This window comes from Patagioenas fasciata, chromosome 2, assembly GCF_037038585.1.
Source record: "Patagioenas fasciata isolate bPatFas1 chromosome 2, bPatFas1.hap1, whole genome shotgun sequence".
In the NCBI taxonomy this organism is placed as follows: domain Eukaryota; kingdom Metazoa; phylum Chordata; class Aves; order Columbiformes; family Columbidae; genus Patagioenas; species Patagioenas fasciata.
The window spans coordinates 88,728,568-88,750,093 of record NC_092521.1 but is presented as its reverse complement, the minus strand read 5'-3'; the positions used below and the strand labels follow the sequence as shown (position 1 = coordinate 88,750,093).

Here is a 21,526-nt window from a genome sequence, read left to right as displayed (position 1 = left end):
CACTGTGGTTACTTGGTGGTAGCTGGAAGAAGGTTTATGAATCTAGTGAAGTTTCCCACTTCATTTCGGCCCTGAGGGAGTTACAGTAGCACAGGGAAGGATATGGCACTAATTTAGCAGATGTTCATAAATCCACAGAGCAAGTTAAGTTTACAAAACAGGTCTATAATTTGCTGTGTTCTGAGTCACTTCCTCCTTCACACGCATCACCCGACTTTTATTACTAACCTGCAGGTGAGCAACGCTTGGCTGCTCATGACTGTGTCCCAACGTATTAAGAGCTGTTTCTGTGAATAAAACACAGTGCACCCGTGCCAGATTATGCAAAGACGGCACCCTGACAGCAACCAGACACTGGGAAGCGGATTAAGAAATGTAAGAAAATTTCTCGCACTGAGTGTGAGAGGGGAAAAAAAAAAATCATTTTACCCCAAACCCCAGCAGTGACCTTTGAACATTTTAGAGAAGCAATGTAAAACCAAGCCAGCACGCTCCAGTTAAAGCCGGCCGTGAGCACAGCGCGCATGCGCACAGCGCCCTGCTGCGGCGGGGCAAGGTTCCAGGGCAGGGTGCCGCGGCAGGGCGGGGCGAGGCGCGTGGTGTGACGTCAGGCGAGGCGCGTGGCGTGACGTCAGGCGAGGCGCATGGTGTGACGTCAGGCGAGGCGCGTGGGGCGGTGCCCGGAAGCGGAAGCGAATCAGTCGGGGTTTGGGCTGCGGAAGCGGCGAGCGGAGGCCGCGGTGTCGGTTCTGAGGGGAGGGCGAAGGGAAGGTAGCGGAGCTGAGCTCAGCTCCAACGTCGGCTGCCGCGGACCCACGCTCTCTCCTGCGGTTTTCTCTCCCCCCGCTCCGCTATGGCGGGCATCTCCAACAACCTGCAGGTAGAGCGGCAGCGGCCCTACGCGGGGCGGGGCGGAGCCGGCAGGCGGCGGCTGTCAGGGGGGTGTCCTGGGCCGGGCCTGGGGGCGGAGAGGGGACTCGGCTTGGGACTCAGGAGGTGAATTTCCGCATCCACACTGGGCTCTTCTGACGGAGGCCCCGATTCCCTGGGGAGGGGGAGCTGCCGGGCAAGCGGTCGCACCAGCCTCTCGGGACGCTGGAGCGGCGGGGCCCGGTGTCTGCCTGGGCAGCACTGTTACCTTTTGTGGTCTGGACGCGTAGTTTGGCTTAGATTTTTTTCTAAGATTCGTCGCCTGTTCCGTTTTTCTATTTGCATTAACCCTCGGCTGGGGCAGTATAATCGGTTCTGTGGGTGGTTGGTGAAACAGGTTTGGAAACTACCTAAGTTAAAAATACACATTTTTCTCTGTGGTTGTTTTAAACTGTTATCATATCTGTAAACTTATTATGGTCATGTAATGCTTGTACTGACAAAGTTGGGAGAGATATCACAGAGTCTAGAATAAGAAGAAGAATTAAACCTGTTCAAGCTGATCACAGAATCATTTTGGTCAGAAGAGACCTTCAGGATCATCAAGTCCAACCATAACCTGACTCTAGCACTAAACCATGGCCCTAAGAACCTCATCCAAACACCTTTTAAACACCTCAAGGGATGGTGACTCCACCACTTCCCTGGGCAGCCTGTTCCAATGCCTGACAACCCCTTCCATGAAGAATTTTTTCCTAGTATCCAATCTTAAACCTCCCTTGGTGCAACTGTTCTTAGGGTGATGTTCATCAAACTATCAAGCTGTAGCCTGATAAATACAGTTTGTGCCTCATGGATAGTTAGAGCGGGTCATCTATGCCCTAGTTCATAAAATTTTCTAAGAAATTATATCCTGTTTGATTGCAGTGCTCTTCATCACAGTAACAGGCCAAGATGCCTGCTGATGTAATGAAGTGTTGGGGCTGAGAATCTAATACCCAAGTAATAGTCTTCTGGGTGTTTACAAAAATAGAATGTACCAAAAGCAGTCAATACATGATCTAGACTTTTTTTCTGTTTCAGAGGATCAGGGCCGCAACATGTTCTGTTTTCTCCAGTTCCATTTTAGCAGGTGGTCTTTGCCATTTATTCTTTGGATGTAGTATCACATGCATCACTGTCTTTGTACTGGATCCTGGAATCATTTGACTGTTACATGGTAATTTAAGTTGCTAAAGGGACTTAAGAACTTTAAGAAGAAAGTAACTTCTTTTGCGGCTTAGTTTTTTCTCTTTTCCTGGATTCAAGTGCATAGAGAGGCCTAACAGAGCCAGCACAAGATGAAGATGAGCAGCAAGGACGGGACTGCTCATTTGTATGTGGTAAACTGCTTATCAGCTCAAATCTTCTTCCAAAAAAGAAAGGCTAAGTTCTGTTCCAAAGAAACAGACGCTTAAAGCATCCCAACGCTTACCACAACCAAGCTGTGGAGTCTGCTTTATTGGGTCATTGTTTTTAAATAAAGTACTCTTTGATTTCAGGTAGATCCAGTGAGATGATCTTTGCTTCCAAGACAGCAACACAAAGCAACAGAATGGGAGATTTTGCTGTTTCTTCTTTCATGGCTACTGTTTACTAGCTTTGGTTTGCCTGAAACACATCAGAGTATCCAGACAGTGGCAAGAGTATCTGTACTGGAATGTCCGATGAAAGCTCCTTGCTGCAGTTGAAGCTCTCCACCTTGCTCCCTGGCATTACCATAACGATGCTGAGCATACTAACAATGTTTAGGAAAAGAAATTGACAGAAAGTGGAAAAGTAGGTGTGGGGCTATAGAAGATTTAGTCACTGTTGGCTGATCAGTTGACTTTTTTAAGCTTACATGAACTAGTCGTTCAAACTGACAGTTTTAATTGTCCTGAAGTGGTATAGGCATTCAAAGGAGCAAAGTATAACAAAAAGTAATAAGCACTTAAGAGCAAAGGAGTAACAGTGATAGCAACAAATCCACAGGCCAGTGTATGCAATATGATGGCTTAAATCACAGTCAGTTTTATTTGAAACTAGCTCAGCAAACAAATTAAAAATCCATCTATAACTTCTAGAACTTTTCTTGATGCTCATTGAGTTGGGTAGGTTTTCTGTCTAGTGGGGTTTTTTCTCCCTTCCTACTGGAGTGGTAACTAGAATTTCTCGCTTGAATATCAAGAACCTAAATCCTTCTGGAGAAGCCATACAAACAGTCAGTGTTTGAAGATGTCTCCCAGCATAGGGTTGGACAAGTGATAGTAGTAGTTTCAGTGCATTGTAATCATGTACTTCCTGCATTGATTCTGCTGTTGACAGGGTTTTCTGGTGTTATAACTCAGTTCAAAGTGTTTGTGTCCATGATGAAAAGAATTTAAAATGGGTTTCCAACTCTTTCCATAATAAATGCAAGAGATTGGTAAGAAAAACTGCATAGACAAACCAGTAGTAGTTCCAACTTTGTACACAGAAACTTATTCTTCTCACTTAGACTTTTGTGTGTGCTGGTTTCATCAGTTTGTTAATCACTGTTCATAAAAGGATAGAAATATGTCATGCACCACCTAAGACTTACAGTCAGTTGCCTTCAACTTTTTGGAGTAGATGTTGAAGAGCAGAAAAACTGACCATCAAAAAACAGCTTAAAATGTCTCTTTAATCATGCAAAATGCTTTTGCGCAGCATGTAATTATTTGCTTGTGTTACAGAAAGCAATAGACCTCGCTAACAAGGCGGCGCAAGAAGACACAGCAGGAAATTATGAGGAAGCCTTCCGCTTGTACCAACATGCTGTGCAGTATTTTCTCCATGTTGTTAAATGTAAGTGTAATGTATTGGATGATTAAGTAGAGTTTAGTGGTCAAATTACCCAGACTAATCTCTTATGTTGACATCCGTATTTAAATTTTTACTTTCATCAGTTGATACTTGCTCATTGTAGTTTGACTGAGGTCATATATTTAAGACAGGGAGGCAGGGGTTTGCTATCTCTCCTCTGAACTTTGTAGCAATGTTTCAGGCTGGCCACTGCGCGTGAAGAAATGTGACAATAAGTACAGGGATCTCTATATTTCTGTTGTGCTGAAAACCACATTACACAATAAGCTTTTGTTGTATCTACGGAGTGGTTTTTTTTCCTCCTCAACTCATGCTGCCTGCCTTTTTACAACCTCTCTGCTGGCATTTTTTGCTTAATCTCATAGTCTTGCTGTTCATCATGGCCAAAAAAATGTATGGGATGGATTTGTATGTTGTAATTCTTATTCAGTTCCCATATTCTCATTATTATTATTTTATGCCTTTCTTTTCCCACTTCTATGTACCTTTTGCATCACGTCCACTGTTTGTATGCAAGGAGTGGGCTTTCTTTATGTAGGCGCAGCCATAATCTAAGTGGACTTGCTTGCCTGACATACATGGCTTACAGATCTCCACAATTTGAAAAAAAACCCAACTATTTTCTTTATAGACACTTAGGAAGTGACAAACACAGATCATCCTATCCATTTATATCTTATGGACCTTAACAGATTATCACTTTCTATGGTTTTAGCAATACTGATGTACTTCTGGAAACTTAACACATAAACCTAACATGTTAAATTTTGATTGCTGATTTGAAATACTGTAATAGTAACTAAGAAAACAGGCTGTTGAACCACACGTAACTCTTTCAGATATTTTATAAAACTTTTTTCTTTGTCATGTGAACATCTTTTACAATTAGCAGGCTATGGAAAAATAAAGTATTTTTCTAAATAAACGTTCCACAACACACAGAGCTTCTTGATGAGCTATTTTAGAAAAGGAGTTATTAAGACAATGTATAGCTGCTTGAAAGGCTGACAGAAAAGCTTCCAGTGCCATTGTCCTTAATCCTTTACAGTCAAATTTTAAGCCAAAGCAATGTTCAAGCATGTATTGGATTTCTGGTAGGTGATGGCATCCTTCCTGTCACTTCTTTACATGGTATAGTGGAAAAAAAGTAATTGAGGTGTTTGGTTATGTGGTGAGCTGTGAGAGAGATATATTGATAAGTTATAAAGGAGACAGATTTAGTCTTGTTTTCTGATTGATGACCATGTGTTTTGCTGTTAACAAATTATTGTTTCTCTTCAAACTCTTAGATGAAGCACAGGGTGATAAAGCAAAACAGAGCATTAGAGTGAAATGTGCAGAATACTTGGACAGAGCAGAAAAGCTGAAAGAATATCTGAAAAAGAGACAAAAAACTGCACCAAAACCAGTTAAAGAGTCTGGTCCTACTGATGGAAAAGGGTATGTTTTTGGATAAGGTAAAGCAAAATACTTCCTGAACTAAGCTTATTCAAAAATTCAACTCTTCAAAGATCATTTTAACTAGTGTTTTTGAAATGCTTTACATGACTTACTAATCCTGAAATACAGTGGGCTAATAAAACAAATAAGCAAACAAACAAACATGAATTAGCATAACAGGCATTTCTGTGCTTATTTGCTAAAATGTGTGAACAGTTGCATAGGAAATTCACCGAAGAATTAAAGCTGCCTCAGACTAACACATGCTTATTGGATTTAAATGGAAGTAAGCCCGATGACCCTTAAAAAGTTTCTACGTGTGAACGCTTACTAACTAGAAAATAAATTCAGACTGATGATAACTGTGGCCTAAGTTTGATCTGTCTCACACTTGGTAAGAGGTGCAAAGCTCTATGCAGGATGAAGTTCTGTAAGATGGACTGAATTGCTCTGATGCCTTGCTGCTGCCTAGTCTCTCCTCTACTTTCTTTTTATTAGTTTTGTTTTTCATTTTGCATTTTGGACAGCTGAACAAGCAGTGCCTCTTTTTAAGAGAGAGGAAGAGTTCTGTTGGGATTCCTCTTTTTTAGCAGTCCTGAATAGCTAGAGTTGCTCAGTTGTCTCTTGAAACTTCACATGATATTTTGGTCTCCTTTGTTGTCTACTTGTCTCATCAGTTTTATTTTTGGAGCTGTACTGTGTTCTACTCGTTTATGATAGAAGGAGTTGGTAATATCACAGAGGCAACCTGTATTTTCATGACCTCCACTCCAGTTGTTCACTCTTTTTTTTTTCCTTCTTGAAGTTCCACTTTCCTGTGCTCTGACAAGAGGAGAGTGTAGAGTTTCACAGTAGTAAATGGCATTGACCATGTCCTGTTGCAGCTCCAGATAGGGAATAAGTGCCAATGTCTACAAATAAACTGTTTTAGTGCTTCCCTGTTGCTCAGTACAAGGGCTTTTGTTTCTTACAGCTGGCTGAAAGCATGTAGAAGTGTGTTAATAGAGCTCAGACTCATAAGAGGAAGTTGAAATGCTGAGGAGACTGAATTAGAAAGAATGTCATGTAGAAAAGCACGAGCACTATGTTGTAAACTTGTAGAGATCTGAAAGCATCTCAGGGTTTCTTTCATTCCTCAGACTGGTGTTTTTTCTGCTTTTTGCTTTCTGATTTTTATCCTAAGACAGCAGTCTCTTTAATTGTATTTCAACATTTTTTTCTTGTTTCCAAATTAGGAATGACAGTGATGGTGAAGAAGAGTCAGAGGATCCTGAAAAAAAGAAGCTACAGAATCAACTTCAAGGTAATTTTGAAGCATCTTTTTCTTTAAATAGGTGTGGCTTCAGTCAAGCAAATTCCTGTATTTTTACAATTGAAATGTTATGGATTCACTTATTGTCTGTAAGTTACTCAACTACTAGTATGTACTCTTCACATACAAAAGCATAGTCTTTATGAAGTATGGGTTTGTGTGCCATGAAGTTATATAGTGACTACGTTGAAATTTATCTCCTGTACTCTATGCTTCGTGTTAAAATTGTACCATTTATCAGGATAGCATTTTCCAAAGGCAGAAGTTGCAAGATCCCAGGTAGCTATTGGCTAGACTGAAGCAGTGGTTCTTTTCACTCTTAAGTGCAGTAGAGTGTTGCCTAAGGTACCAGACATCATACAAATGCTTAGTGTAAGCAGGATTATTTTCACCAAAAATCTTGTGATCAAGTGTAGGAATTGCAAATATGGATTCTTACTTGTTTATATAGTAATGGGCACCATTTTTTCATATGCAGTGATGATACTCTCCCAGCTGAATAAGATAATAGTTTTGGTTTTTGAACTAAAATGCTGAATATAGTCAGTGATGCAACGTATAGCAGCTACCAGTAAGTTTTGTGCATAGTAAAACAAGAGAGTTTCTTTGATATTTATTACCCTTTAATGGTGAAGCATTGTTAAGAGCTTCCCTGCCAGAAGGTCCTTATGTATCTGAAGGAACTTCATTGTTCTCCACCTGTTTTTCAGCGTAACAAAGATCGAATGTATTTACCAGTTTTCTGACTGTGTAATTTCAGGAGCTATTGTGCCATTCTTGGAAACTGTGCCATCCTTTTTCTACTGCTCTACACATTTATTTAATCCTATGCACAGTTCTGTGGAAAAATTTTCTGTATTTTAAAATAACAGAAATTATGAGCATTGAACTCTTATCCTGTCTCTCACTCTAATGGCTTCATTTCTTCCCACATGAATCTGACCTTCAGTTCTTACTTCAAGAAACAGTTTCTTGCACCCACCACTTCTTCGATGCTTTTTATAAAATCACAGCATTCTTGCTTATATATTTGATTGCTTGGAAGTCTGAGGTGTGAGATTCTTGGTACCTTTAAACTTAACACAGGAATCTGTTATTCAGATAATACAAGCTCTGGGCAGTCTTCAAATTATTCATCTTCATTTTGCTTCACACAACAGCCACAGAAATTTTTCATGTTTGATTTTGCTGCCTTATTACTCTTAGCTGACTTTGCCTTACAAAACTTTCCCAAATCTGTGGATATTTATCAAGATTTTAATTATAATGGCAACTTGGCGTATTGTGGGAGAAGTGACTGGATAGTAGTTGTGGATCTATTGCCGTGTACTCTTGTTTAGAATTTTAAAGGCCTTTGGCACTTTATTGCTTAATCTTCCAGCTATTAACATACACCTACAAAATTAGGAACCTTACAATTCCGGTTCTATTTGTCTCCGGGTACAGGTGATCTCTTACACTGCAGTAATTTCAGTTACCGTGGTATGTCTGGTGCAGTTAACTCTGGTATTTCAACTTTGAAATAATCTCCTGTTCCTATGTGAACTGTTACCTGTTCTGCTGATTATTTTAGTGATGGAGCACATAGTTCTGTTTACTTTAAGAAAATCTGAGATGTAATCAACATGCTGAAGGAATTAAATGCATTGGAAGTGGGTGGTTGAATTAATTCTAGTATATAGATTGCAAGCTAAGAGAGTTGGCAATTAACCTCCTCTATAACATTTTAAACATTTTTAACAATATGATGTTGCTTTTGGACTCTAAATTCCAATTTGTTAACAATTGCAATTGTAAGCAGCAATTGTTCATTTCAATCTGATGGAAAATGAATGCAGCAAAAGAAAAAAATCTCAAAGGAAGTACTTAAAAAGGAAACATTATTTGTTTTATTCATTAGCCAGTGAGTAACAGTAAATTTTCAATCCTGTAAAAGGAAAAAAGCCTTAAATTATGTCAGAGCTCTGAAGGCATAAGGTGAAAGTGTCAAGAAAATAGCTGGTGAGAGCCAAATGTGAAATTATGGAAAACCCCTTGTAGAGAAATAGGGCAACTGAAACTTTCAGTGTGTTTGAGTACTTAGGTAAGCATTGGGTTGGCTGACATTTGTTCACCTGAGAAAATATCTTTTACCCTTTGGGTTTGCCTTGGCTAGGATTATAAGATCTAGTATTCAGTCACTAGCTCAGATCCAAGTTGTTCCATTTAAAAGTAGTCAACAAAATAATTTTTAGCATGTCAGACTAACCAATCTGAAGTCTGAAGAGAAGGCTAAATTACAGCTTGGTTGGCTAAAATCAAGCTGAACTTCTTGATTGAGCAAAGCGAGACTTGGTGTGATAAACTTTGAGGGATCATGGCTTGGCTAAGAACATACTTGGGCAGGTAAGCAGGCTCCATATAACTTTTCTGATAGTCTCAGCCCTAGCTCTCGAAGCTCTTTGCCATTAGATGGTCTCATTGTTTGCTGCATGTTTGGAGTTACTAAACAAATTACTTCATCTGCTGGTAAATCTTCTAAGTCCTGAGCTAGTGCAGCTACATTTGAATTCTTCAAGAAGTACAGTGGTGATTTAGTGAGGACATGGTGCCTGGGTACCTGTTAGTGAAGGTACTCATCCGTGACTACTAAATGCACATTTGCTGGTCAGTTATGGACTAGCTTTGACGACTGCAGGAGTATAACTGTTAAGTATTCTGGTTATCTATGGGTTCTTGTGGTAAAACAATGTGACAGATTTCTGTAGCAATAACATCAATTTAACTAACAGTATTTGGTGTTTGTATCTACTTAGAAATGCCTTGGTTTTATTCAGTATGAACATGCACATAGATCTCTTAACTATTTCTTTTTTTCCAAAATGGAATTTATTGAAGTTGTGAAAAGATATGTGCAACTCTAATTTATACCATCTTTTCATAAAGGAGCAATTGTTATGGAGCGACCAAATGTCAAATGGAGTGATGTTGCTGGTCTCGAAGGTGCCAAAGAAGCACTTAAAGAAGCAGTCATCTTGCCTATTAAGTTTCCACACCTGTTTACAGGTCAGAATTACAGCATTTATTTGCTTTTGGCCAGTCAGGACCAGAGCTGGGAAAGTGTTATGCCAGTGTTTCAGAGGCTTAAGCTGAGCTCTTAACAAAAAGATTGTGATCCATCTGACAGAAGTTTCATGGGTAGATGTGGAAAACTGCTGAATAAATGAGAGGGACTTCATCAGAAAAATAGGTTCAGTCTTTCTACAATATTTTGAAGACTGCTGTTTTCTCTCTTGCAGGAAAGAGAACACCCTGGAGAGGGATTCTTCTGTTTGGACCACCAGGAACAGGAAAGTCTTATTTAGCAAAAGCTGTGGCAACAGAAGCAAACAACTCTACCTTCTTCTCAGTATCTTCCTCCGACCTTGTCTCAAAGTGGTTGGGTGAAAGTGAAAAGTAAGTTGGAGTTGTCAGAGGTCCAGGAAAACCTTGGCAAGAAGAAATTAATATAGATAAGTTGCTGTAAAGAAATTGAATTTTAGGGGAGGGTTGTGTCTTTTTAAAAACAGACTTCAGGTGTTTGTGTACTTCATGGGCCGGTGCCATGTAAAGATATCATTATGTACTGCCTTTTGTGCTGATGCAGATGGACCTCTCTCCAGTGCTCAAGATAGTTAAAAAAAAAATAGCTCACAAAGGCTTTGGGAACACCATGGAGCTCATCCCCTTCTAAATTCAGCTGTGATTGCACACTGCATTAGTCTGAAGTGTTGGGGTACTTTGCCTCCTGGCATCTCCTCACTCTTCTGTCCCAGCAGCTCTTCTGCTACCATGTGGCATTTCTTTATCCATACAGAAGTGTTTTTTCTTTATCCTGACTTGAAACAAAATCTGGGAGACATAAGAGACTTCCAGAAATAGGTTGAAGGAGAGAAAATTTCATTGTTCCCCATTCTAACTCTTTGTTTGTTACTATGTGATATGTGTAGAAGACCAGGAAGCCTGAAGTGACATGTTGGCTGAAATCTAGAAGTGCAGGCATCTGTCCATCAAGGCTTCCAATGAAGATTTTCTGAATTAAGAAAAAGCTCTGGATTGTTTGTACAGAAAGGGCTTTGATGATGAGAATACTTGTCGAAACCATGCTTTAATAGTTTGAAGTGCGGGTCAACTGAGCAACACTATTTAAAGTTGATGGGATGAACAAGAAAGGCCCTTAGGGAGTGTTTGAACTGTGACTTTTTTCCCAAAAGCTGGAAACCTTAAGCTGCTTTTCTTCTGTTGCAAAAGGAATAAAGAACTTGAGTCCAGCTTGGCTTTTTTTCTGTTTGACTTCATTTGAGACTGTTGCCTGAGATTTAGTGCTGATAACGTGAAGAATTTCCCAGCACGTTCCTGTTTATTTTCCTTTTTAGCTTAGTAAAATGTGTTAATAAGATACGGCTAAGTTTTAGGTTTATTTTTTCAAATCAACTTTTCTTGTCATATAAAAAGTATTTAGTAAAGTTGTATAATGTAGATGTATGTGTTATTTCTTACAAAGTCTCTAGAGTTAATCTGATTAGGTTAAAAGGAAGTGGCTGTATCATAATCTTAAATTGTGTTTATATTTGTGTAATCATTAAGATAACTGAATCCGTTTCCTTTTTTCAAGATTAGTGAAAAACTTGTTCCAGCTTGCCAGAGAAAACAAGCCTTCTATTATCTTCATTGATGAGATAGATTCCCTCTGTGGGTCGAGAAGTGAAAATGAAAGTGAGGCTGCTAGACGGATAAAAACAGAGTTTCTAGTCCAGATGCAAGGTAAGTTTATTTGGTTTTCAGAGTCAGTCAAAGGAATTAAGATAAGTATTTTACGCATAGCTTGCATGAGAACACTAAGAAGATCTGCAGTTCCACTGTGTTAAATTTTGATGACAGTTTAGAACACTGTCCTGTTTATCATCTAAACACTGAAATTATTTCTTCCCTGATATAGGGGTTGGTGTTGACAACGAAGGAATCTTGGTGTTAGGCGCAACAAACATACCCTGGGTTTTGGATTCAGCTATCAGGAGAAGGTATGATGGCATTTTTTTTTCATGGTATGAAATTCGCAACTGTTGTGAGGGTTTGGTCTGAGACTACCTGAGGCAGTAATCTAGCTCAAGTTTTCAGACATTGCTAATGTTTTACAACTCAGCTCCATGAGATGGACTGAGCTAAACTAATGGCCTCTTGCCCCTTCAAAGAGGTAGGTTCTTCACTCTTATACTAGCCCTGTATTTTCTTTGATCTGTTGGTTAGCTGATTGTGCTTGAGCAAGCAGAAAACTGTCCTGTTTCCTTGTTGGTTGGTTTTCTGGTGGTCTTGGGTGACAAGTTACAAAATATGCACCTCAGAAGGGTAAGAGGGGGTAGAGCTTTCCTTTTCAGCTGTTATCAAACTGTTGAATACCTTGAGATATTTCAGGGATTAACCTTACATTACAGGGAAACACTGTTTTTCTAATAGTCAGGCATAATTTGTCAACTTTCAGTGCATGTTTTCATGCTTTTTTGTAGATAAAAAGGCTTCAATACAGGTATCTGATTAGCTGGATCATTCTTTGAGCTACAGAGCAACAGAGGACAAATACAGCTATGTGACATGTATAATTATATTGTGCTGAGGACGCAGCTTGCACAATGGCCATTTTTGTAGGCTGAAGAAATACCTCTTGTGTGTGACTGTCACTGGCTTTCATACACTTAATTCAAGCTCGCCATACTTTGGGGGTTGGACCAGGTCATCTCCAGAGGCTGTTTCCAACCTGTATGACTATAGTTTTGTGTGAGACAGATTTAGAGGTGAATGTGTTGCTTAAAATTTGAAGTCATTCTTGAAATTCCAGTTCTGGGGTCCACAGTACAAGACAGATATGAACCTGATAGGTCCAGAAGAAGACCACAAAAATGGATCAGAGAGCTGGAACACCTCTCCTGTGAAGAAGGGCTGAGGAAGTTGGTGGTGTTCAGCCCAGAGAAGAGAAAGCTCCAGGGAGACCTTATTGCAGCCTGTCAATATATAAAGCAGGTTTATAAGAAAGATGGACAGATGTTTTTGTTTTGTTTGCTTTTTACCAAGGCCAGTAGTGACAGGAGAAGAGGCAACAGTTTTAAACTGAAAGAGAGTAAGTTTAGGTTGGCCATAAGGAAGAAATATTTTACGATTAAGGTGCTGAGACAGTGGAACAGGTTACCCAGCAAAGCTGTGGATGTCCCATCACTGGAAGTGTTCAAGGCCAGGCTGGATGGGGCTTTGAGCATCCTGATCTACTTGAAAATGTCCCTGCACACAGCAGGGGGCTTGGACTAGATGACCTTTGAAGGTCCCTTCCAACACAAACTATTCTATGATTCTCTGCAGCATGAAAGAGTAGTTCTTTAACTCTTGTCCATAAGACATAAAGGAACTTGTACAACAATGCCAGTAATCAAATTAATTTTTCATGGGTTTGGCCCACTTTGTCATGTGTGCCAAGTTAATTGTGTTCTACGGAATTTGGACTTGGTGGGAGGTAATCCCCACTGTGAGAACAGATGCTGCTCCAAAGGAGGAACTGTACTTACCAACATTTTCTTCTGACAACTGTATTGGGAATGACTTCGAATTTGCTTCCAACTGTGAAGTTTAATTTAGTTGAAGACAGTAGAAGGCGGTTATGTTAGCTTGTAATCAGGCAGTTGAGTGTGTGAATTGTTCAGATATACTTTCAAAACTTTTTCCTGTCATTTTTTCTTTTAAACCACAAACTTTGCTGAAGAGAATCTAGAAAAACTCCAGTCTGAAGAGAAGATCTTTGTTATGAAAAGGAAGTAAAGGTTATATTCTGGATGTTAGCTTATGCTAGCTACGATATTATTTATGAGAATAGCTTGTTGAATATTTGCCTTAATTTTTTTTTAAGGTTTATAATACTGAAACTGTTTCTTTCTAATATTGTTAGGAAAGAACTATATATTTATTTGCATAAGCTTCTTTCCACTTTGCACCTGCATGAGCTAGCATCTGTGTAACATTTTGCTTTCTCTTTTTTTAAACCAGGTTTGAGAAGCGTATTTATATTCCTTTACCTGAAGACCATGCCAGAGCTGCAATGTTCAAGCTTCACCTTGGTTCAACTCCAAATCTCCTAACAGAATCAGATTATCGAGAGCTTGGAAAGAGAACTGATGGCTATTCTGGTGCAGATATAAGTGTCATTGTACGTGATGCGCTGATGCAGCCTGTTAGAAAAGTGCAATCAGCTACTCACTTTAAAAAAGTAAGTAGAAATCAGAAATTTTTCAAGTTACTTCATCTCTGAGAACTATCTTTATTTGAAAATTCCTTGCAAGTAAACTGAATTTGGTTTTAGGTAATACTGCATGCTATGAATGTTCTTTTTATCTACCAGGGGACAACTTGGGAATTCCCCACCTTTTTTTTTTCTTTTTCTCCTTCTTCCCTCCCTCCCCAGTCCTGCTGTAAGTGTGGCGGGGCTTCTTTCTGGGTATCCATGCTGTGTGATCCAAGATTTAATGACTCTTCATGACTCTAGGTAGTATTGAAAGCATTCAGTTCAAAGTTTGCCTTAAATAGGAATATTACAGAGGTTCTCTTTTTCTGTATCAAGTTACTTGGTGCTTCATGTTTTTCTAGCATGTTTAAATTTATTACTCACTCATATGGATTTTAATTAAGCACGTTCTGCTTACTTGGCATATTTTTCAAACTGAAAAATTAAGGTTCTTGTAAAGTTCTGGTAGAAACATTGAATCAATGCTACTTGCAACAGTAGTAAAGAAGCAAGGCAACTGAGTTTTATTTTTTGGGCAGCATGCATCATCCTGTGAATTCTGCTGCAATGTGAGTACTAGTTTACAGTTACTTAAGTGCACTCTAAAGAGACTTTTGAAACTATATTGTTTGGCTTATGTTGCAGTTACCTCCACGTACTATGTGCTGACTCAAACATTTATTCTGAGTGTTTAGATCTCAAAAACTTTATTTGACAAAGAACCAACTAGATTCCTTTAGCACCAATCTATATCCATTAAATCTGGAAAGACTTGTTTTCCCCTGGAGAATTTGCACATATGGGTCATGTTCAATCAAATTAATTGTTCTCTATAAACCCTTAAGCTCTTAAATTTAAAAAAAAAGTGTGATAATGTCATCAGTGATACAAACAGAGCTCCAAATACATACAATATGTATCAGTTAAATAAAACTGTATTTTTCCTGTGTAGTAGTTTTTTTAGAGTAGACCCAGAATAAAAGTAATTTTTGTTTACATTTTTCCTGCAAACTTTGACTTCACAGAAATTCATGCAGCATGGGTCAAGGTGTTCTGCAGAGGTTTTTGCTGCTGTAAATGGAAGTTTTAATTTTGTTGCTCCTTAAAAGAGTAGGTGTGGGGCTGGGTAAGGTAAGAAAAAAATCAGATCCTGAGCTGTCAAGAGATACATACCAGATGACTCATGTTGGCAGCAGTCCTTGGTCACCTCACAATTTTTTCACCAGTAACTCAGCCTCACATAAAAGGGTTAAGGGCCCGAAACCAAACAGCTACAGTTATTTTGAACTGAAGATTGGCTTTTTTTTTTTCCATGTACTTTCTTCCAAGGAACACATACAGTTTCAGATTCAAAGAGAAAGGAACACTTAAATCCATTATGATCCATAATGTGGGAGGACTATTCAAGTTTCCAGATTCTGCATTGAGGAAACCTTTGCCAACTTTGTAGTTATTAAAATAGACCTGCGGCCTGTCTTCTGAAGGGGAAATCCACACTGCCACCATGACGGAAACAAACAAAAAACACCCAACAGCATTTTAAATGCTGTTGGGTTTTTGAGGAGCTTTTCACAGTTCAAAAACAAAATGTATTTTAAAACACTTTAAGTTTCTTCAGGGGGCAACTCAGCAGTAACACTGTGATGTAAACTGTATTGGTTTAAAAATAAGCAGTTGTTTTGATATATCAAGGACTTTCTAGATGCTTGCTGCCCTTAAGCAGTGATTGCCTGAAGTATTTATCCACTGTTGACTTTAAATGACAATGACATTTCTGGCTAAAGGCTGTTACCTTTTAGCCTTTTGTTCAAATTTGGAAGAATCTGAGGAATGTCTCAGACTGCTGTGGAGCAATGAAATAACCTCAGTACTCAGAGTTTGCAGGGCAACCCAGAAGCGATTCTTACCTCTTATCTCCTTTTGTCCCAAAAAAAAAAAGGATGGGGAAAAAACCCACAGCTACAGTACTTTGAGGGCTCTGACATAAGTCAAGTTGATTCCACTTGTGTTTTTAGCACTTTCATTGGATGCGATTTCCTGTTTTTATAAGCAAAATCTTAGCTTTATGAATTATTTTAACCAGAACAGACAACTTGCCCCAGCTAACTAATGCTTTCCTCAGTTTATTACTAATACATTGTAAACCATTCCTTGCTCTCTATCATAACGCAAGTTTGCCAGGGTGCATTTTGAACGTTACAATCTGTGCTTTTCAGCATTGTGCTTTAAGTGCAGTTTAGAATAGCAAATCCAGTTCTCTGCTGTTAAAAATAGCCAGTTACTGTGTTGTCTTTCAATCTTTGCATATGGTTTGAGTTCCCGTGGACGTGTGATGCTTCAGGTAATGATGAAAGAAAATAAAAGTGTGGGTCCCAGATAATGTGTTCCAGAAATGCAAGAGGCAGCTGGTGCAGGTGTTTTGGGTCTTCCCTTGTGTGTCTGGGACAAAAAAAAAAAAAAAAGGTGGTTTCTGTTCTCCCACTAGATGGCCCTGTTTTCTACCGAGTGCTGCTGAGGTGGTGTCAGAAAAGGTGCTCAGAGCTTTGTAGTGCAGTGAGTCAGACTGAAAATCCAACTCTGGCTTCCTGACTTGAGGGGCTAAAGGATAATTACTAAAAAGTTTTTAGGAGGCTGTTATCACTGCTGAATGAACTCAGGAAGTGTCCAGGGACTAGGAAGAGTGGTCTTCTCCAACTATGTTTCCTGGCTTGCTATTTTTCCAGAGAAATACTCAACTTAAGGAAGAAGTGGCTCCTGGGATTTGATCTTAGGTGAATTTCAGTATCTGGCTGCAGCTGCATGTTTTCAAAGTGAATGATGCCAGTGCTTTTATACAATTTCTCTTCACAGGACATTTCTTCTCAGTGGGTGGGACATCTGCTGAAAATGAAATAATGTTTTTGCTTTAAAGATGCTGTTCTGCTTCTGGTTTTTGTCCTTAAAATTATAACTCCTATAAACTGAGTATTTTCTTATTTTTAGGTAAAAGGACCATCACTGTCTAATCCAAATATGATGGTAGATTTGTTCACGCCTTGCTCTCCAGGTGATCCTGAAGCCATAGAAATGACATGGATGGAGGTTCCAGGTGATAAATTACTGGAGCCTCAGGTTTCCATGGTAGGTATGCTTTTGAAACATTTCTTTCTTGCTTTGCAGAACTCTGAAGAGACTTTTAGGTAAAGACTCTTTCGAATGGTAATGCAAGGCAATTGGATGAGTTGCTTGTTTTCAGAAATGCTGGACATACCAGATGACACTTGAATTCACAACATAAAATGCTACAGTACAGCATGCTTGTGAAAACGCCAGTGCTCTATCCCTGATAAGCATTTCTTTCTTATTGTTCTTGTCTCCTGGCATGCAGCTGCTGTCCTTCATCCATAGACAGCATCTGGCTCTTCCACTGTTCTTCCACTTGTCTTTTATTCTTTTAAAACCTTTGGAATCCTTGCCTCAAGATATACTTCCCTCCCACCACTCTGCAGCATTAATGGAAAATAATATTCAGTGTGAATTGGGAAGTGGTCTGCTGTAGACAAATATTGTCCATGAAATCAATACAGGCATAAACAATAAAATGGAAAAAGATGGTGGATGGAACAGTAGTCTTGTTTAAATTTAATCACAGGTGATACAGCTCTTTATCTGTTTTCTTTGTCCGTGTTAAAATATTTGCTTTGGTCTAGAGAATAAAATACGGAATTTTAAGACTAATTAAAATTTTAATTTACTGTTTAAAAAATGCTGTACGCTCATTCCGTATTTTTCCCCAAGAGCAGCCAAAGAAGATTCTGAATTCAAGTGCAATGCTTGAGGGAAGGCTGTGCTGCTGTCACTTCTTATGTGTAAACAGTCTTGTAATGAATGCAAGATGTCAGCGTATTTCATGGGGCTCACAAACCTTTAAAACAGTAGGCAGTGCTTTGCAAATATAACTGTCACTATATTTCAGAAAATACTTTTCTGTGCATATTTACATACTGAGGAAGGACAAAAGGATGTATGCAGGTGTAAGCCTGCCCTAAAACTTCCACCCACATGGTCTAAGCAGATTCTTAATCAGTCTTTCCTGAAATAAAACGTAACAATTCTTTGAGTGCTACTAATGGTACCTGGACTCTGATGCAATGTAGTTGCATAGGCAGTTGTTTCAGTGTCCAAAGTTAGTTCTTGTACTTAAAAAGATCAGGCTTTAATTCTTTCTAAGCAGGGTATCTCTAGTCTGATGAGACAAATATCAAGTCTAGAAAATAATGATGTTAACATTTGGGTTTATCTGTAATTTTATAGTAAAATGCGGTGTTAGGCATCTACTTGTTTCAGTTGCTTTTGGCTACGACTTGGTTTGTTTTCTTGCTCCTTTTTATTCATGGGGGGGTGTTTTAACTGCTGGTTTCAACTCCACAGACCTGCGATTTTTTTCTGAACCCATTTTCTGGTGTCCAAATATTTATCTAGGAAATTGACTGAATTGAAGAGACAGAAATTACCAGTCATGAACAGTAAAACTTTGCTAGAGATGAATCACAAACTACTGTTCTATATTGCTGGACTGTGAAGAGTACATGGGAACTTCTGATTATGTTCCACTTTAAACTGCTGTAGTTAAAGATGGGATGGAAAGTAGTAACTCACAAGAAAAGAAAGAAAGTTTAAACAATTAAAGTTTTGTGTAAATAGGAGTTCCTATAGTCATGTTGTTTTAATAGGCTTTTTAGTGCGTATTTGTCTTGGCAACAAGATTGTTAGCAGTAGTGTTATACTTGTTTCTAAAAACACTTGTTTTCTTTTTTTTCTTTTTTCCCAACAGGCCGATATGCTAAGGTCACTATCGAGCACAAAACCAACAGTTAATGAACAGGACCTGGAGAAGTTAAAGAAATTTACAGAAGACTTTGGTCAGGAAGGCTAAACCAAAGATATATGTGGCGCATTAGAACTTTTCTTCCTTTCTTAAGTATTCTTGTCTCTTTATTGATGGCACTTCAAATAAATGCCAATAAAATCACTCCTTTCTTACTTTGCAGAAAGGAACAGAAGATACCTTTGCAAAGCCCCTTAAGCTTTTGTATTGTATTGTTTTCCTCAGATGTCTATTAAATGTCTTCTATTGAAAAAATAATAGGAAAATACAATTTTAAGGTGAGACAGCAAAGTGATGTGGTAACGTCTGTTAAATACTAGAAAACTTCAAATTGTTAGTTCAGTTTTAGGTGTTATATTAGAGCTGGGTACAAGTGAGTTTTAAACTCCCAGTAGCCTCAAAAACGCTTTTTTGAGGAGTGGAAGAGAATATATTTGTCGGGTGTTTTTAGTGTCAGTCAGCCTCCATATTAATTGCTCTCATTTTATTCAGAAAAAATGCAACAAAATTTGCTAATCAAGCATACTGCAAGTGTGGGTTTGCTATTAAAGAAAGAAAACTCTGAGGATAAGCCTATGTGGGCCAGTACTTTGTTTAAATACTGGTGAAACTGGTATGTGGCTTTTTCTGCTATGCTGTGTTAAAATTTTGCCTTCAACAGCAAGCTTTTAACTCTTTACTAGCTGATGCACATGTGTCACTATGCAATTGAGCAAAGGTTTGTTAAATGTAAGTATCTCTGGAGGTTTTTTGCTGGTTCTTCTTGTTTCTTTTAAATTTGCATTTACTTTCCGCAGGAGTTTAACTAAATTTAGAAAAAACATTAGTAACGTTCTGTTAGATTCCACATGTCAAGGCTGGCAAGGTAGTCTATGGAGAATGTATGGGAGGTGTTTTGAGAAATGAACTTTCACATGTGAGGAGAGTATAACGTTTTAGCCACAGAGTTCCCAGTGATTAATTAACTCGGAACCCCACTGATAACAACTGCATATAGGTTACATCAATTTAGTGCTTAAACTTGGGGAGAAGGCTGGCACTTTAGCACAGAAGTACCCTGTTTCCCCGAAAATAAGACAGGGTCTTATATTAATTTTTGCTCCAAAAGATGCTTACTTTTTTACATGTGTAGTTGCCTGGACACTATTTAAATTGACTTTTTAATGAACTGTAACTAGGGCTTATTTTTGGAGTAGGGCTTATATTTCGAGCATCCTGAAAAAATCATGCTAGGGCTTATTTTCGGGGTAGGTCTTATTTCTGGGGAAACAGGGTAGCACTTCCATTGATCTTCTTCTGAAGAACAACAGATTGAGATGTGCCTGAATGTAACTTGCAACACTACAGTGTCAGCATTGAGTTTGTGCCTTGTAAGTTTGCACTGGCTGTAGATAGAAAACATCATTAGGAAACCTAGAATACTTCATCTTCCATTATTGTTGTACACCTCTATCCTGCATATGCTTTGTTTAACTTGCATTAAAAGAAATTTGCACATTTTGTGTGTGTATGTTATATGTACATATGCACATATATAATCATCCTTTAATGGGGTTCAGTTTCCTTTATGTACATATTTTGTGTACTTTATAAATCATAGGATGGGTGAAATTTGCTGTACTTAAATGAAGTAAAATGTTATAGTACAACATCAGCTATGTTCTTTGAGTATTTCTTCAGTGTTATGTTCAAGAAATTACTGCTTGATTTTTTTAATTTTTTTTTTTTTTTTAGACTTTGGTTTCTAGTTTAACAGCTAAACAAAATATTTAGTTAGAGATTCTTTGATCTGCAAGGTGCTGAGCTTTTGTTTACTAACATGATGAAACATTCTTTCCAAAATCATTCAGTTACACACAGCTTTACCTTTGTCTTACATTGGAACGTGCAAATGTGAATCAGTGGACTACAACTCTTTTTGTGGACCTTTGTGGGGGCCAAGAGGGCATAGAAATTCCAGTTTAGGTGCAGGCAACTATGGTTAGTAAATTTAATCCTCATTGCAGCAGGATTGCTTTTTCTTAGTTGTCTCTCGTTAGCGCTTAGAAGTGAGCCACATAACTGGCAGGGCTTTCTTTCAGAGGTTTGAAGCTACTGTCTGAAATACTTGTCTCGTGACCTCTTTAGAATGAGAGTCCTTACTGCAATCTTAAAATTCTCAGGAACCTTTTTTTTTGTGGTATGGGTTTCCATAAGTTTAACTGTAATCCTTTAATGTAGAAGAAAAGTATACTGTATGTTTTAAATTTACATCTTCCTGCTTGTTCAGTTGTGGGATTACACCTGTAACAGAAGCTTTAATGTTTGATGTTTAAAGTTGTTTTTAGAAATATATTCCAAATAAACATTGCTGCTTAAGATTGCAGCTACAAGAGCAACTTTTTGGTTTGCTGTCTTTGTAAAATGGGAATCAATTAATATATATCACAGAGCTTCCTAGCTAAGTTATCCCAGAACAGATGATAGCCAAATGGGAGGTGAGAGAGCTGCGAAATCACTTCTTAGTTTTCAGTGTTAATTGAGAATATTCTAAATTAAGGGTCATATTTGCTTTACATAATCAAAAAAACATTGCAAATACCAGATAAATTAGTTATGCATTTTTCATAAGGTCTGGTGGATGACTCATCTTTGGCTAATTAGCTTACCATTTTTTTTCCTGACTTCTGGTGTTATTGCTTATACTCTGACTGCAATATGAAAAAATGTCATTTTATTTCCTTCCTGTGGGTAGTTTTTAAAATTAAATTAGTTGTATATATGCTTGTTATGTTTTTCACAGATGGTTTCTTCACACTGACATTAAACTTTGGATTTCCTGCCACTTGTGGTATACTTCTCAATGCATATACCCATAGACCTAGAAAAGCTCAGTAAATAAACTTTTTCCCAT

General features: G+C 38.4%; 1 protein-coding gene across 1 annotated transcript; it reads left to right on the top strand.

The window, feature by feature from the left end:
• Positions 1-676: 676 nt before the first annotated feature.
• VPS4B (vacuolar protein sorting 4 homolog B) lies at positions 677-21,011 on the top strand. Its single transcript, XM_065831958.2, has 11 exons — positions 677-880; positions 3,606-3,717; positions 5,025-5,175; positions 6,411-6,478; positions 9,413-9,532; positions 9,766-9,922; positions 11,121-11,269; positions 11,445-11,526; positions 13,532-13,751; positions 16,749-16,886; positions 18,580-21,011. The coding sequence occupies exons 1-11, from the start codon at positions 854-856 to the stop codon at positions 18,679-18,681; spliced, it is 1,326 nt and encodes a 441-aa protein (XP_065688030.1). The 5' UTR covers positions 677-853; the 3' UTR covers positions 18,682-21,011.
• Positions 21,012-21,526: the final 515 nt, after the last annotated feature.